The following is a 16834-nucleotide window of genomic DNA, read 5'->3' on the forward strand; positions in this document are numbered from 1 at the left end:
TATGGAAAACCAGAATAGAAAACCGCACTATGGAAAACCGGAATAGAAAATGGCACTATGGCAAACTGCGATAGAAAACTGCGCTATGGAAAACCGCAATATAAAACCGCACTATGGAAAACCGGAATAGAAAATGGCACTATGGCAAACTGCGATAGAAAACCGCGCTCTGGAAAACCGCAATAGAAAACCGCACTATGGAAAACCGGAATAGAAAACCGCGCTATGGAAAACCGGAATAGAAAATGGCACTATGGCAAACTGCGATAGAAAACCGCACTATGGAAAACCGGAATAGAAAACCGCGCTATGGAAAACCGGAATAGAAAATGGCACTATGGAAAACCGCGATAGAAAACTGCATTATGGAAAACTGCAATAGAAAACCGCACTATGGAAAACCGGAATAGAAAATGGCACTATGGCAAACTGCGATAGAAAACCGCGCTATGGAAAACCGCAATAGAAAACCGCACTATGGAAAACCGGAATAGAAAACCGCGCTATGGAAAACCGGAATAGAAAATGGCACTATGGCAAACTGCGATAGAAAACCGCACTATGGAAAACCGGAATAGAAAACCGCACTATGGAAAACCGGAATAGAAAATGGCACTATGGAAAACCGCGATAGAAAACTGCACTATGGAAAACCGCGCTTTGGAAAACTGCAATAGAAAACCGCACTATGGAAAACCGCGCTATGGAAAACCGGAATAGAAAATGGCACTATGGAAAACTGCAATAGAAAACCGCACTATGGAAAACCGCACTATGGAAAACCGCACTATGGAAAACCAGAATAGAAAATGGCACTATGGAAAACTGCAATAGAAAACCGCACTATGGAAAACCGGAATAGAAAATGGCACTATGGCAAACTGCGATAGAAAACCGCGCTATGGAAAACCGCAATAGAAAACCGCACTATGGAAAACCGGAATAGAAAACCGTGCTATGGAAAACCGGAATAGAAAATGGCACTATGGAAAACCGCGATAGAAAACTGCATTATGGAAAACTGCAATAGAAAACCGCACTATGGAAAACCGGAATAGAAAATGGCACTATGGCAAACTGCGATAGAAAACTGCGCAATGGAAAACCGCAATAGAAAACCGCGCTATGGAAAACCGGAATAGAAAATGGCACTATGGCAAACTGCGATAGAAAACCGCTCTATGGAAAACCGCAATAGAAAACCGCACTATGGAAAACCGGAATAGAAAACCGCGCTATGGAAAACCGGAATAGAAAATGGCACTATGGAAAACCGCGATAGAAAACTGCACTATGGAAAACCGCGCTTTGGAAAACTGCAATAGAAAACCGCACTATGGAAAACCGCGCTATGGAAAACCGGAATAGAAAATGGCACTATGGAAAACTGCAATAGAAAACCGCACTATGGAAAACCGCGCTGTGGAAAACCGCACTATGGAAAACCAGAATAGAAAATGGCACTATGGAAAACGGCAATAGAAAACCGCACTATGGAAAACCGGAATAGAAAATGGCACTATGGCAAACTGCGATAGAAAACCGCTCTATGGAAAACCGCAATAGAAAACCGCACTATGGAAAACCGGAATAGAAAACCGCACTATGGAAAAACGCAATAGAAAACCGCACTATGGAAAACTACGGTATGGAAAACCGCAATTGAAAACCGCATTATGGAAAGCTGCGATAGAAAACCACGCTTTGGAAAACCCGCTATGGAAAACCGGAATATAAAACCACGCTATGGAATACTGCGCTATGGAAAACCGGAATAGAAAATGGCACTATGGAAAACCGCAATAGAAAACCTCGCAATGGAAAACCGTGCGATGCAAAACTACGGTATGGAAAACCGCAATTGAAAAACGCATTATGGAAAGCTGCGATAGAAAACCGCGCTATGGAAAACCTGCTATGGAAAACCGGAATATAAAACCACGCTATGGAAAACCGCAACAGAAAACTGCATTATGGAAAACTGCAATGGAAAACCGCGCTATAGAAAACTGGAATATAAAACCGTGCTATGGAAAAATCGCAATAGAAAACAGCACTATGGAAAACAGCGCTATGGAGAACTGCAATGGAAAACCGCACTATGGAAAACTGGAATGGAAAAACGTGCTATGGAAAACCGCAGGGGCGGCACGGTGGCACAGTGGTTAGCACTGCTGCCTCACAGCGCCTGAGACCCGGGTTCAATTCCCGCCTCAGGCGACTGACTGTGTGGAGTTTGCACGTTCTCCCCGTGTCTGCGTGGGTTTCCTCCGGGTGCTCCGGTTTCCTCCCACAGTCCAAAGATGTGCGGGTCAGGTGAATTGGCCATGCTAAATTGCCAGTAGTGTTAGGTAAGGGGTAAATGTAGGGGTATGGGTGGGTTGCGCTTCTGCGGGTCGGTGTAGACTTGTTGGGCTGAAGGGCCTGTTTCCACACTGTAAGTAATCTAATCTAATCTTAAAAAAAACCACACTATGGAAAACCACGCTATAGAAAACTGTGCTATAGAAAACAACACTATTGAAAACCGCAATCGAAAACCGCGCTATGGAAAACTGCAATAGAAAACCGCACTATGGAAAACCGGAATAGAAAATGGCACTATGGCAAACTGCGATAGAAAACCGCGCTATGGAAAACCGCAATATAAAACCGCACTATGGAAAACCGGAATAGAAAATGGCACTATGGCAAACTGCGATAGAAAACCGCGCTCTGGAAAACCGCAATAGAAAACCGCACTATGGAAAACCGGAATAGAAAACCGCGCTATGGAAAACCGGAATAGAAAATGGCACTATGGCAAACTGCGATAGAAAACCGCACTATGGAAAACCGGAATAGAAAACCGCACTATGGAAAACCGGAATAGAAAATGGCACTATGGAAAACCGCGATAGAAAACTGCATTATGGAAAACTGCAATAGAAAACCGCACTATGGAAAACCGGAATAGAAAATGGCACTATGGCAAACTGCGATAGAAAACCGCGCTATGGAAAACCGCAATAGAAAACCGCACTATGGAAAACCGGAATAGAAAACCGCGCTATGGAAAACCGGAATAGAAAATGGCACTATGGCAAACTGCGATAGAAAACCGCACTATGGAAAACCGGAATAGAAAACCGCACTATGGAAAACCGGAATAGAAAACCGCGCTATGGAAAACCGGAATAGAAAATGGCACTATGGAAAACCGCGATAGAAAACTGCACTATGGAAAACCGCGCTTTGGAAAACTGCAATAGAAAACCGCACTATGGAAAACCGCGCTATGGAAAACCGGAATAGAAAATGGCACTATGGAAAACTGCAATAGAAAACCGCACTATGGAAAACCGCACTATGGAAAACCGCACTATGGAAAACCAGAATAGAAAATGGCACTATGGAAAACTGCAATAGAAAACCGCACTATGGAAAACCGGAATAGAAAATGGCACTATGGCAAACTGCGATAGAAAACCGCGCTATGGAAAACCGCAATAGAAAACCGCACTATGGAAAACCGGAATAGAAAACCGTGCTATGGAAAACCGGAATAGAAAATGGCACTATGGAAAACCGCGATAGAAAACTGCATTATGGAAAACTGCAATAGAAAACCGCACTATGGAAAACCAGAATAGAAAATGGCACTATGGCAAACTGCGATAGAAAACTGCGCAATGGAAAACCGCAATAGAAAACCGCACTATGGAAAACCGGAATAGAAAACCGCGCTATGGAAAACCGGAATAGAAAATGGCACTATGGCAAACAGCGATAGAAAACCGCTCTATGGAAAACCGCAATAGAAAACCGCACTATGGAAAACCGGAATAGAAAACCGCGCTATGGAAAACCGGAATAGAAAATGGCACTATGGAAAACCGCGATAGAAAACTGCACTATGGAAAACCGCGCTTTGGAAAACTGCAATAGAAAACCGCACTATGGAAAACCGCGCTATGGAAAACCGGAATAGAAAATGGCACTATGGAAAACTGCAATAGAAAACCGCACTATGGAAAACCGCGCTGTGGAAAACCGCACTATGGAAAACCGGAATAGAAAATGGCACTATGGAAAACTGCAATAGAAAACCGCACTATGGAAAACCGGAATAGAAAATGGCACTATGGCAAACAGCGATAGAAAACCGCTCTATGGAAAACCGCAATAGAAAACCGCACTATGGAAAACCGGAATAGAAAACCGCGCTATGGAAAACCGGAATAGAAAACCGCGCTATGGAAAACCGGAATAGAAAATGGCACTATGGGAAACCGCGATAGAAAACTGCACTATGGAAAACCGCACTTTGGAAAACTGCAATAGAAAACCGCACTATGGAAAACCGCGCTATGGAAAACCGGAATAGAAAATGGCACTATGGAAAACTGCAATAGAAAACCGCACTATGGAAAACCGCGCTATGGAAAACCAGAATAGAAAATGGCACTATGGAAAACTGCACTAGAAAACCGCACTATGGAAAACCGCAATAGTAAACCGTGCTATGGAAAACCGGAATAGAAAACCGTGCTATGGAAAACCACAATAGAAAACCGGAATAGAAAATGGCACTATGGAAAACTGTGATAGAAAATTGCACTATGGAAAACTGCAATAGAAAACCGCACTATGGAAAACCGGAATAGAAAATGGCACTATGGAAAACCGGAACAGCAAATGGCACTATGGAAAACCGCTATAGAAAACCGCACTATGGAAAAACGCAATATGGAAAACTACGGTATGGAAAACCGCAATTGAAAACCGCATTATGGAAAGCTGCGATAGAAAACCGCGCTATGGAAAACCCGCTATGGAAAACCGGAATATAAAACCACGCTATGGAAAACCGCAACAGAAAACCGCATTATGGAAAACTGCAATGGAAAACCGCGCTATAGGAAACTGCGATAGAAAACCGCGCTATAGAAAACCACAATAGAAAACCGCGCAATGGAATACTGCGCTATGGAAAACCGGAATAGAAAATGGCACTATGGAAAACCACGATAGAAAACCATGCTATGGAAAACCGCACTATGGAAAACCGGAATAGAAAACCGCACTATGGAAAACCGGAATAGAAAATGGCACTATGGAAAACCGGAATAGCAAATGGCACTATGAAAAACCGCTATAGAAAACTGCACTATGGAAAACCGCAATAGAAAACCTCGCAATGGAAAACCGTGCGATGCAAAACTACGGTATGGAAAACCGCAATTGAAAAACGCATTATGGAAAGCTGCGATAGAAAACCGCGCTATGGAAAACCTGCTATGGAAAACCGGAATATAAAACCACGCTATGGAAAACCGCAACAGAAAACTGCATTATGGAAAACTGCAATGGAAAACCGCGCTATAGAAAACTGGAATATAAAACCGTGCTATGGAAAAATCGCAATAGAAAACAGCACTATGGAAAACAGCGCTATGGAGAACTGCAATGGAAAACCGCACTATGGAAAACTGGAATGGAAAAACGTGCTATGGAAAACCGCAGGGGCGGCACGGTGGCACAGTGGTTAGCACTGCTGCCTCACAGCGCCTGAGACCCGGGTTCAATTCCCGCCTCAGGCGACTGACTGTGTGGAGTTTGCACGTTCTCCCCGTGTCTGCGTGGGTTTCCTCCGGGTGCTCCGGTTTCCTCCCACAGTCCAAAGATGTGCGGGTCAGGTGAATTGGCCATGCTAAATTGCCAGTAGTGTTAGGTAAGGGGTAAATGTAGGGGTATGGGTGGGTTGCGCTTCTGCGGGTCGGTGTAGACTTGTTGGGCTGAAGGGCCTGTTTCCACACTGTAAGTAATCTAATCTAATCTTAAAAAAAACCACACTATGGAAAACCACGCTATAGAAAACTGTGCTATAGAAAACAACACTATTGAAAACCGCAATCGAAAACCGCGCTATGGAAAACCGCAATAGAAAACCGTGCTATAGAAAACCGCTATGGAAAACCGAAGTAGAAAACCGCGCTATGGAAAATGGCACTATGAAAAACCGCGCTATGGAAAACCGCACTATGGAAAACCACAACGGAAAACCGCACTGTGGAAAACCGCAATAGAAAACTGTGCTTTAGAAAACCACAATATCGTTCAGCAGAACATTCACATTATCAAAATGGTACCCACAATTTGTTAATTGTGTTATAGCCAATTTGCGTTGATGAAACACACATTTTACCAGAATGGCCTGTACACTCTAATCCAGGCAACATCCTGGTAAACCTCTTTTGCACCCTCTCCACATCATTCCTATAGAGTGCACACAATCCTCTCAACATCGCCTAATGTTTTAGACTGTAACTTCTATACTCAATGCTCCAACCGATGAGGGCAAGCATGCCATTGGCCTTCTTTACCACCGTATCCACTTCTGTTGCCAATTTCAGGGAGCTATAGACTTGGACCCCATCATCCCTGGGTATATCAATGCTCCCAAGGGTCCTGCCATTTACAATATACTTTCCTGTTGAATTTGACCTCACAAAATGCATCACCTCACACTTGTCCGAATTAAACCCCATCTGCCATTTCTCCATCCAATTTTCCAACTAATCTACATTCTACTGTATCCTTTGATAAGCTTCCTCACTAATCACAACTCCATCAATTTACATGTCATGTGCAAACTTATTAAACAGACCATAAATGGGGGAGATACTAAATAAGTATTTTCCGTCAGTATTTACTGTGGTAAAGGATATGGAAGATATAGACTGTAGGGAAATAGATGGTGACATCTTGCAAAATGTCCATATCACAGAGGAGGAAGTATCGGATGTCTTGAAACGGTTAAAGGTGGATAAATCCCCAGGACCTGATCAGATGTACCCGGGAATTCTGTGGTGAGCGAGAGAAGTGATTGCTGGGCCTCTTGCTGAGATATTTGTATCATCGTTCGTCACAGGTGAGATGCCGGAAGACTGGAGGTTGGCAAACATGGTGCCACTGTTTAAGAAGGGCGGTAAAGACAATCCAGGGAACTACAGACCAGTGAGACTAATGTTGGTGGTGGGCAAGTTATTGGAGGGAATCCTGAGGGACAGGATGTACATGTATTTGGAAAGGCAAGGACTGATTAGGGATCAACATGGCTTTGTGCATGGGAAATCATGTCTCACAAACTTGATTGAGTTTTTTGAGGAAGTAACAAAGAAGATTGATGAGGGCAGAGCAGTAGATGTGATCTATATGGACTTCAGTAAGGCATTTGACAAGGTTCCCCATGGGAGACTGATTAGCAAGGTTAGATCTCATGGAATACAGGGATGACTAGCCATTTGGATACAGAACTGACTCAAAGGTAGAAGACAGAGGGTGGTGGTGGAGGGTTGTTTTTCAGACTGGAGGCCTGTGACCAGCGGAGTACCACAGGATCGGTGCTGGGTCCTCTACTTTTTGTCATTTACATAAATGATTTTGGATGCAAGCATAAGAGGTACAGTTAGTAAGTTTGCAGATGACACCAAAATTGGGGGTGTAGTGGACAGCGAAGAGGGTTACCTCAGATTACAACAGGATCTGGACCAGATGGGCCAATGGGCTGAGAAGTGGCAGATGGAGTTTCAGATAAATGCGAGGTGCTGCATTTTGAGAAAGCAAATCTTAGCAGGACTTATACACTTAATGGTAAGGTCCTAGGGAGTGTTGCTGAACAAAGAGACCTTGGAGTGCAGGTTCATAGCTCTTTGAAAGTGGAGTTGCAGGTAGATAGGATAGTGAAGAAGGTGTTTGGTATGTTTTCCTTTATTGGTCAAAGTATTGAGTACAGGAGTTGGGAGGTCATGTTGTGGCTGTACAGGTCATTGGTTAGGCCACTGTTGGAATATTGTGTACAATACTGGTCTCCTTCCTATCAAAAAGATGTTGTGAAACTTGAAAGGGTTCAGAAAAGATTTACAAGGATGTTGCCAGGGTTGAAGGATCTGAGCTACAGGGAGAGGCTAAACAGGCTGGGGCTGTTTTCCCTGGAGCGTCGGAGGCTTGAGGGGTGACCTCATAGAGACTTCCAAAATTATAAGGCGCATGGATAGGATAAATGGGCAAAGTCTTTTCACTGGTGTCGGGGAGTCCAGAACTAGAGGGCATAGGTTTAGGGTGAGAGGGGAAAGATATAAAAGAGACCTAAGGGGCTACTTTTCACACAGAGGGTGGTACGTGTATGGAATGAGCTGCCAGAGGATGTGGTGGAGGTTGGTACAATTGCAACGTTTAAAAGGCATTTGGATGGGTATATGAATAGGAAGGGTTTGGAGGGATATGGGCTGGGTGCTGGCAGGTGGGACTAGATTGGGTTGGGATATCTGGTCGGCATGGACGGGTTGGACCGAAGAGTCTGTTTCCATGCTGTACATCTGTATGACTTTCTATATTTTTATCCAAATCATTTATGTGCAAAGATCCCAGCACTGACACTTCTGGAACACCACTGGTCGTAGACCTCCAGTCAGAAAAATACTCCTCCTCAACTACCCTCTCTCTTCTAAAGCCAAGCCAATTTTGTATCCGACTTACCAAACCACCATGGATCCCATGTGACATAATCTTCTTGACCAGCCGACAATGAGGGACCTTGTGGAATGCTTTAATGAAATCCACGTAGGCAGCAGTCATTGCCCTACCCTGAGGAATCATCTTAGTTTTTTGAGGAAGTGACAATCAATTTGGAAGGCTTAACAAATATTATAATATATTAGGATCCATCAGGACACCTCCCATAGAATATAGAGCAATACAGCATAGTACAGGCCCTTTTATCTTATTCGAAGATCAGACTAACCTATACACCCTACATTGTACTATCATCATGTGCCTATCCAAGAGTTACTTAAATGTCCCTAATGTATCTGACTCTCCTGCCACTGCTGGAAGCGCATTCCACACACCCACCACTCTTGGTGGAAAGAACTTACCTCTGACATCTCCCTTAAACCTTCCACCAATCACCTTAAAATTATGCTCCCCATGATAGACATTTCTGGCCTGGGAAAAAGTCTCTGACTATCCACTATCTCTGCCTCTCAACATCTTGTACACCTCAATCAAGTCACCGCTCAGCCTTCTTCGCTCCAATAAGAAAAGCCCTAGCTCTCTCAACCTTTCTTCATAAAATATGCCCTCCATTCCAGGCAGCATCCTGGTAAATCTCCTCTGCATCCTCTCTAAAGCTTCCACCTCCTTCCTAAAATAAGGCGAACAGAGCTGAACACAATATTCCAAGTGTGGTCTAACCAGGGGCTCTAGAGATGCAGCAGATCCTCACCACTCTTAAATTCAATCCCATCTCAGCCTGCCTTTTCTAGGGAATAGATCTCCAGCAAATTCAATGGAGAGTCATGGAGTTAGCAAAGTCCAGCACCTTGGCTAAGGGCATTGGGGGCTAAATGTGACGGATTCATGTGAATCTTTGGACCCTTCCCACAGGTTCAATGAATCCTCAAAGTGTATGATGGCCCACACAGAGCCAGGAATCCCAATCACGTTGCTCCTTCTAACCCACAGCTCTGGCAGCAGTACATTTTCTTTAAAAAAACTCTTTCACAGGATGTAGGTGTTACTGCCTGGGCCCGTATTTATTGCCCATCCCTAGTTGCCCCTTGAGAAGGTGGGGGTGAGCTGCCTTCCTGAACTGCTATAATCCCTGTGCTGTGGGTAGACCCACAATGCCCTTAGGGAGGGAATTCCAGGATTCTGACCCAGTGATACTGAAGGAACGGCGATATATTTCCAAGTCAGGATAGTGAGTGGCTCAGAGGGGACCTTACAGGGGGTGGTGTTCCCATGTATCTGCTGCCCTTGTCCTTCTCGATGGAAGCGGCCATGGGTTTGGAAGGCGCTGTCTGAGGATCTTTGGTGAGCTTCTGCAGTGCATCTTGTAGATGGTACACACTGCTGTTACTGAGCGTCGGTGGGGGAGGGAGGGGGTGTTTGTGGATGTGGTGCCAATCAAGCGGCTGCTTTGTCCTGGATGGTGTCAAGCTTCTTTAGTATTATTGGGGCTGGACCCATTCAGGTAAGTGGGGAGGATTCCATCACACTCCTGACTTGTGCCTTGTAGATGGTGGACAGGCTTTGGGGAGTCAGGAGTTAGATTAAGCACCCAGCGTTGGATTCTATTCTTAAATACTTTCTGCTGCACAACACCTCATCCTTCGCCCAGGATCCTAGCTAGTGAGTGCTTGAGCGCATTGCAATAGTGCTACATGCATTGTCTGGAGACACATCTAAAGAATTCCTGGACAGCATCACATCTCCCCAGCCCAGGGACACAGAGGTCAGTTAAACCACTGCTGTGAGAGGCCCCTGTGCACTGAACCATCACAGACTGTGCTCTTGCAAATAAAGAGACAGCAAATTTATTCCAGATTATCGCAGCTTCCCCAGTTCATTCTATGCAGGTTTCGATTCTGAGCTTTGTCTCCATCACTGCTCAGTTGCCCCCCCAACTCTGCAATATAACCCCTCCCCATCTTTCAGCTCCCTTTCCACCCAAACGCAGCAGAAATCACGGCCGTGTGCAACAGGAACATAAACACAGGGTACTCCAGGTCAGGGCTTAACTGCCTCGGGATCAGACACATCTGCAGATAAAACAGCAACATCTGCCCAAACGGCTTTGTATTAAATTTATTCTTTGCTGTTTGCTTTCAATTTCTGCAACTCATCGGCAGGGGACAGCCACAAGGGTTTCCCCACACACAGGAACTCTCGCACCCACACTCTGTCACAACAGAGCTGGAATACAGAGGCGAGGAAATGACTTTTCAAGTTTCTGAGATTTGGATCCGACCGCATCAGAAGTAACTGCACCAACTCTGGGCAACTGGTCTTAGAGTGAGAATTAAGCAAATTTACTGGAATGCATGAGGCTATGATTATGGGTGACCAGACCAACATGTTTATGATGATGAAAGGAATTGGTAGAGCCTTCAAGAGGAATGACTTTCTCCAGCAGTTGGAGGTTGAAATAACTCCACAAAGGCTGGTATCCCGTCTCCCAAACTCCCCCTTTATTTCCACGTGGAGAGTCGCTGACGCTGATCCAGCTCTCAGAGTGAACAGGATGTCTGACACTCTTGGTTATATCTGTCAGCCAGGGCTCCCTGATTAGACCAGATTAACAGTAGGAGATCACATTCCTGACGAAGGACTTACACCTGAAACATTGACTCTCCTGCTCCTCGGATGCTGCCTGAGCGGCTGTGCTTTTCCAGCAACACACTTTTCGACGCTGATCACCAACATCTGCAGTCCTCACTTTCTCCCAGATTAATAGCCCCAATCAGGGAACTCAGATTCCACCTGGTCACCCTCATTACAATCACTATGCTGAAAAGGGACAACACCTCCTCCTAATCCACCCCCACCTTGTAAAAACGCTATCCCTTATTCCCAATTCCACCACATCCACACAGCTGCGCACAGGAGAAGCAATTCCATTCCAGAACAGCCCAGATGTTGTCCAATTTCAAGGACGGTAATTTCCCCTCCCACGTGGTCAACAGTGCCCTCCAGCTCATCTCCTCCACTTCCACCTTTGAACTGCACCCGTCCAACCGCAACAAGGACAGAACAAGCCCCTCCCCAGTCCTCATCTTCCACCCCACCAACCTCCAGATTGGAATGCATCATCCTCCACCATTTCCACCACCAACAGTCAGACCCCACCACCAGGGATATATTTCTCTTACCATCCCTCTCAGCATTCCGCAGAGATCATTCCCTACACAACTCCCTTGTTAGGTCCACGTCCCTCCCCCCACTGACCCACCCTCCTCTACTCCCAGCATCTTCCCCTGCCACTGCAAGAGGTGTAAGACCTGCACCCACACCTTTCCCCTCACCTCCATCCAAACCCCAACGAACCTTCTCACATCCGGCAGAGATTTACTTGTACTTTCACACAACAACCGTGTCCGTCGCTCTCAATATAGTTTGCTCTACACTGGGGAGACAGGACGCCAACTTTGGGAGCGTTTCAGAGAACATCGCTGGGATGTCCGCACCAACCAACACGACTGCCCTGTGGCTGACCACTTCAACTCCCCCTCCCACTCCGCCAAGGACATGCAAGTCCTGGGATTCCTCCACCGCCAAATCCTAGCCACCCGGCGCCTGGAGGAAGAACGGCTCACCTTCTGCCTTGGGACCCTCCAACCACATGAAATCAATGTCAATTTCACAAGTTTCCACATCTCTCCTCCCAACAAACTTATTCCAAATCCAACCTTCCAATTCGGTACTGCCCTCATGACCTGTCCTACCTGTTCATTTTCCTTCCCACCTATCACAATCGCCACCCCCCTTCATCTTATTATTGCCTTCCCAGCTACCTGCACCCCAGCCCCGCTCCCCCTCTCATTTATCTTTCAGCCCCCTTTGGCACCCTCACATATTCCTGACGTATGCCCGAAACCTTGACTCTGCTGCTCCTCGGATGTTGCCTGACCTGCTGTGCTTTTCCAGCACTATTCTTTATGAGTAAGCAGAACTCCTGACTCTCCTGTTTATATCTGTCCGCCAGGATAATAGCCCCAATCAGGGAACTCATGTTCTCACACTTACCTGGATGACCTGATTACAATCACTACAGGGGTCAAAACAAGGGCTCTTCAACTTGGAGCCTGGTTGGTCAGGGTCCTTTTAGGAGGCACGGGCTTACACCAAGGATAGTGTGTGTGAGGTTCAATAGAAACTTGCCAAACCAAGATTAATATGTTTTTCTTCGGGCAAGGTATGAAACATTATGAACTCCCAGTGGGTAAGGGGAGATTGGAAACAGGTTAGCAGTGATGCACAGAATGGCTGAATAGCTTAATCCTGCTCCTAATGCAACGGGCATTGGGAACACCACCAGACCTCTCTCTGCGTCTGTATGAAAAACACAGAAATGAATGGCCTCATCCTATTCCTATATAATAGGCTCGAGCAGTGGGCCAAATGGCCTCCTCCTGAATTGGTGTAAGAGGCTTGGGAAAGGGGCCATATGCTCTCCTCCTGTTCCTCTATTCCAGGCTGAAGCAATGGGGCTGAATGGTTTTCTGTCCCTGTGTATCAGAGTGAAGGACTGAATGGCCTCTTCCTGTTCCAATGGGTCAGATTTTGGTCTGTTCCTGGTGGTCTTTGGCCTGATCTGACTCCAGTATTTACCTCCAATAAGGTTTCCTTTGCCAAAAACATGTCAGATGATGAAAGGGTGGGAAGGGAGCCTTTCCGGGAACCCTCTGCCCTGGTCTGGCACGTTTTGGAGAGAGAAGGGCCAAGCCAGCTGACAGAGGTAGGGCGCGGTGATACACTGGGGAAGGGGCTTCCAGCTGTCCAACTGAACGATGACAGCCCCTTCCCATCAGAACAAGCACCCCTCAGAATAGGAGGCCAATCCCAGAGCAATTGGGAGGTGGGTGTCTCTGACTGGGAGAGTTGCCTAGCGGAGTGAAACCATGTTGCTTTGCGGATTACCTGGAGGAGGACTGGTGTACATCCCGCTCCGTGTGGTCGTGTATCTGCTGGTTCATCCTGTCAACGTGCAGCGCTATATACTCCGTCAGGTGTTTATGTTGGACCAGCTCCAACTCCAGCTCCTGCAGATCACACACCAGTACATTAATGTCTGGGAGAGGGGGAGGGGGGGGAGAGGGGGGGGGGAAAGAGAGGAGGGGAGAGAGAGGGGTAGAGAGAGGGGGGAGAGAGAGGGGGAGAGGGAGCGGGGAGAGGAAGGGGTAGAGGGAGTGGGGTAGAGAGGGGGGTAGAGAGAGGGGGGTAGAGAGAGGGGGGTAGAGAGAGGGGGGTAGAGAGGGGGGGAGAGAGATGGGGGGAGAGAGATGGGGGGAGAGAGATGGGGGGAGAGAGATGGGGCCGAGAGAGAGGGGGGGAGGGGGGGAGAGAGGGGGGGGGGAGGGGGGAGAGAGAGGGGGGGAGGGGGGGAGAGAGAGAGAGGGGGGAGTGAGGGGGTGGCGGGGGGGCGAGAGAGGGGGGGGGCGAGAGAGGGGGAGAGAGGGGGGAGAGAGAGGGGGAGAGAGAGGGGGAGAGAGACGGGGAGGAGACGGGGGGAGGAGAGAGAGGGGACGAGAAAGAGAAGGGGGAGAGAGAGGGGGGAGAGAGAGGGGGGAGAGAGAGAGGGGGAGAGAGAGGGGGGAGAGAGAGGGGGAGGAAAGAGAGGGGGAAGAGAGAGAAGGGGGGAAGAGAGAGAAGGGGGAGAGAGAGAGGGGGAGGGGGAGGGGGGAGAGAGAGAGAGGGGAGAGAGAGAGGGGGAAAGAGAGAGGGGGAAGAGAGAGGGGGAAAGGGGGGAGAGAGAGGGGGGAGAGAGGGGGGAGAGAGAGGGGGGGAGAGAGAGGGGGGAGAGGGGGGAGAGAGAGGGGGGAGAGGGGGGGGAGAGAGGGGGGGAGAGAGAGGGGGGGAGGGGGGGAGAGAGAGGTGGGAGAGAGGGGAGGGGGGGAGAGAGAGGGGGAGAGAGAGAGGGGGACAGAGAGGGGGTGAGAGAGGGGGTAGAGAGAGGGGGACAGAGAGGGGGCAGCGAGAGAGAGGGTGAGGGGGGGAGAGGGGGAGAGAGAGAGAGGAGAGTTAGGGGGAGAGAGAGAGGGGCGGGAGAGAGAGAGTGGGGGGGGAGAGTGAGGGGGAGAGAGAGAGGGGGGAGAGAGAGAGGGGGGGAGAGAGAGAGGGTGAGGGGGGAGAGAGGGGGGAGAGAGAGAGGGTGAGGGGGAGAGAGAGGGGGGAGAGGGAGAGTGGGGGGGAGAGAGAGAGGAGAGAGAGAGGGTGAGGGGGGAGAGAGAGGGGGGAGAGTGAGAGGGGGGAGAGAAAGGGGGGGAGAGAGAGAGGGTGAGGGGGAGAGAGAGGGGGGAGAGAGAGAGTGGGGGGAGAGAGAGAGGGGGGAGAGAGAGAGGGTGGGGGGGGAGAGGGGGGAGAGGGGGGGGGGGAGAGAGAGAGAGGGTGAGGGGGGAGAGAGAGCGGGGGAGAGAGAGTGAGGGATTGCGAGGAACAGAGACAGAGACAGAGGGAGAGGGAGTGAGGGGGAGAGAGGGGGCGAAAGAGAGAGAGAGAGAGAGAGAGAGAGCGAGACAGAAAATGCGAATCATAGCGCGCGAAAGAGAGATAGAACATTCAACATTACAGCCCAGTACAGACCCTTTGGTTCTCTACATTGCACCGACCTGTGAACTTAATCTGATGTCCATCTAACCTACACCATCCCACTATTATCCATATGCATGTCCAATGCCCACTTAAATGCCGTTAACATTGGTGTGTCTACTACTGTTGCAGACAGGCCGTTCTACTCCATGACTACTCTCTGAGTAAAGAAATTACCTCTGACATCTGTCCTATATCTATCACCCCTCAATTTAAAGCTCTGTCCCCTCGTGCTCGCTGTCACCATCCGAGGAAAAAGGATCTCCCGGTCCACCCTATCTAACCCTCTGATTATCTTACGTCTGAACTAAGTCAACTCTCAACCATCTTCTCTCCATCAAAAACAGCCTCAGTTCCCTCAGACTTTCCTCGTAAGACCTTCCTCCTTACCAGGCAACATTCTGGTAAATCTTCTCTGAACCATTCTCAAAGCTTCCACATCCTTCCTATAATGCGGTGACCAGAAATGTACGCAATACTCTAGGCCTTACCAGTGTCTTGTACAGCTGAAGCATGACCTCATGGCTCCGGAACTCAATCCCTCTACCAATAAATGCTAACACACTGTATGCCTTCTTAACAACCCTATCAACCTGGGTGGCAACTTTCAGGGATTTATGCACCTGGACACAGACCTCTCTGTTCATCTACACTGCCAAGAATTTTACCATTAGCCCAGTATTCTGCATTCCTGTTACTCCTTCTGAAGTGAACTACCTCACACTTTGCTTCATTAAACTCCATTTGCCACCTCTCAGCCCAGCTCTGCAGCTTATCTATGTCCCTCTGTAACTCACAACATCCTTCACTATCCACAACTCTGCCAACCTTTGTGTCACCCTCAAACTTACTAACCCATCCTTCTACACCCTCATCTAGGTCATAATAAAAATGACAAACAGCAGTGGCCCCAAAATAGATCCTTGCGGCACATCACTAGTAACTGAACTCCAGGATGAACATTTCCCATCAACCACCACCCTCTGTCTTCTTTCCAGCAGCCAATTTCTGATCCCAACCACTAAATCCCCCTCAATCCCATGCCTCTGTATTTTGTGCAACAGCCTACCATGGGGAACCTTATCAAACCCCTTACTGACATCCATATACACCACATCAACCACTTTACCCTCATCTACCTGTTTGGTCACCACCTCAAATAACTCAATAAGCTTTGGAGGCACAACCTACGCTTCACAAAACTATGTTGACTACCCCTAATGAAATTATTCCTTTCTAGATGATTATAAATCCTATCTCTAATAACCCTTTCCAACACTTTACCCAAGATCAAAGTAAGGCTCACTGGTCTATAATTACCAGGGTTGTCTCTACTCCCCTTCTTGAACAAGGGAACAGCATTTGCTATCCTCCAGTCTTCTGGCACTATTCCTGTAGACAATGACGACATAAAGATCAAAGCCAAAGGCTCCGCAATCTCTTCCCTGGCTTCCCAGAGAATCTGAAGATAAATCCCATCCGACCCAGGGGAACTTACCTATTTTCAGATCTTCCAAAATTGCTAAAACCTCCTCATTGTCAACCGCAATCCCATCTAATCCTGTAGCCTGTATCTTCATATTCTCACTAACATTACCCCTTTCCAATGTGAATACTGACAAAATGTATTCATTAAGCGCTTCTCCTACGTCCTCAGATCCCCCACACAATTTCCCAGTACTGTCTTTGATTGGCCCTAACC

At 47.7% G+C, this 16834-nt stretch overlaps 1 protein-coding gene across 4 annotated transcripts in view; it reads right to left on the reverse strand.

Moving 5' to 3' along the window:
• The window catches only part of LOC132818445 (nesprin-2-like), a 311316-nt gene that overhangs the window by 179382 nt on the left and 115100 nt on the right, over window positions 1-16834 (reverse strand). For all 4 annotated transcript variants that reach the window (XM_060829512.1, XM_060829513.1, XM_060829511.1 and 1 more), the window contains one exon: window positions 13465-13586. In XM_060829512.1, coding sequence (XP_060685495.1) covers window positions 13465-13586 — 122 coding nt within the window. The remainder of the gene's footprint in view (window positions 1-13464; window positions 13587-16834) is intronic.

The sequence above is a fragment of the Hemiscyllium ocellatum genome, chromosome 8 (assembly GCF_020745735.1).
Source record: "Hemiscyllium ocellatum isolate sHemOce1 chromosome 8, sHemOce1.pat.X.cur, whole genome shotgun sequence".
NCBI classification, from domain to species: domain Eukaryota; kingdom Metazoa; phylum Chordata; class Chondrichthyes; order Orectolobiformes; family Hemiscylliidae; genus Hemiscyllium; species Hemiscyllium ocellatum.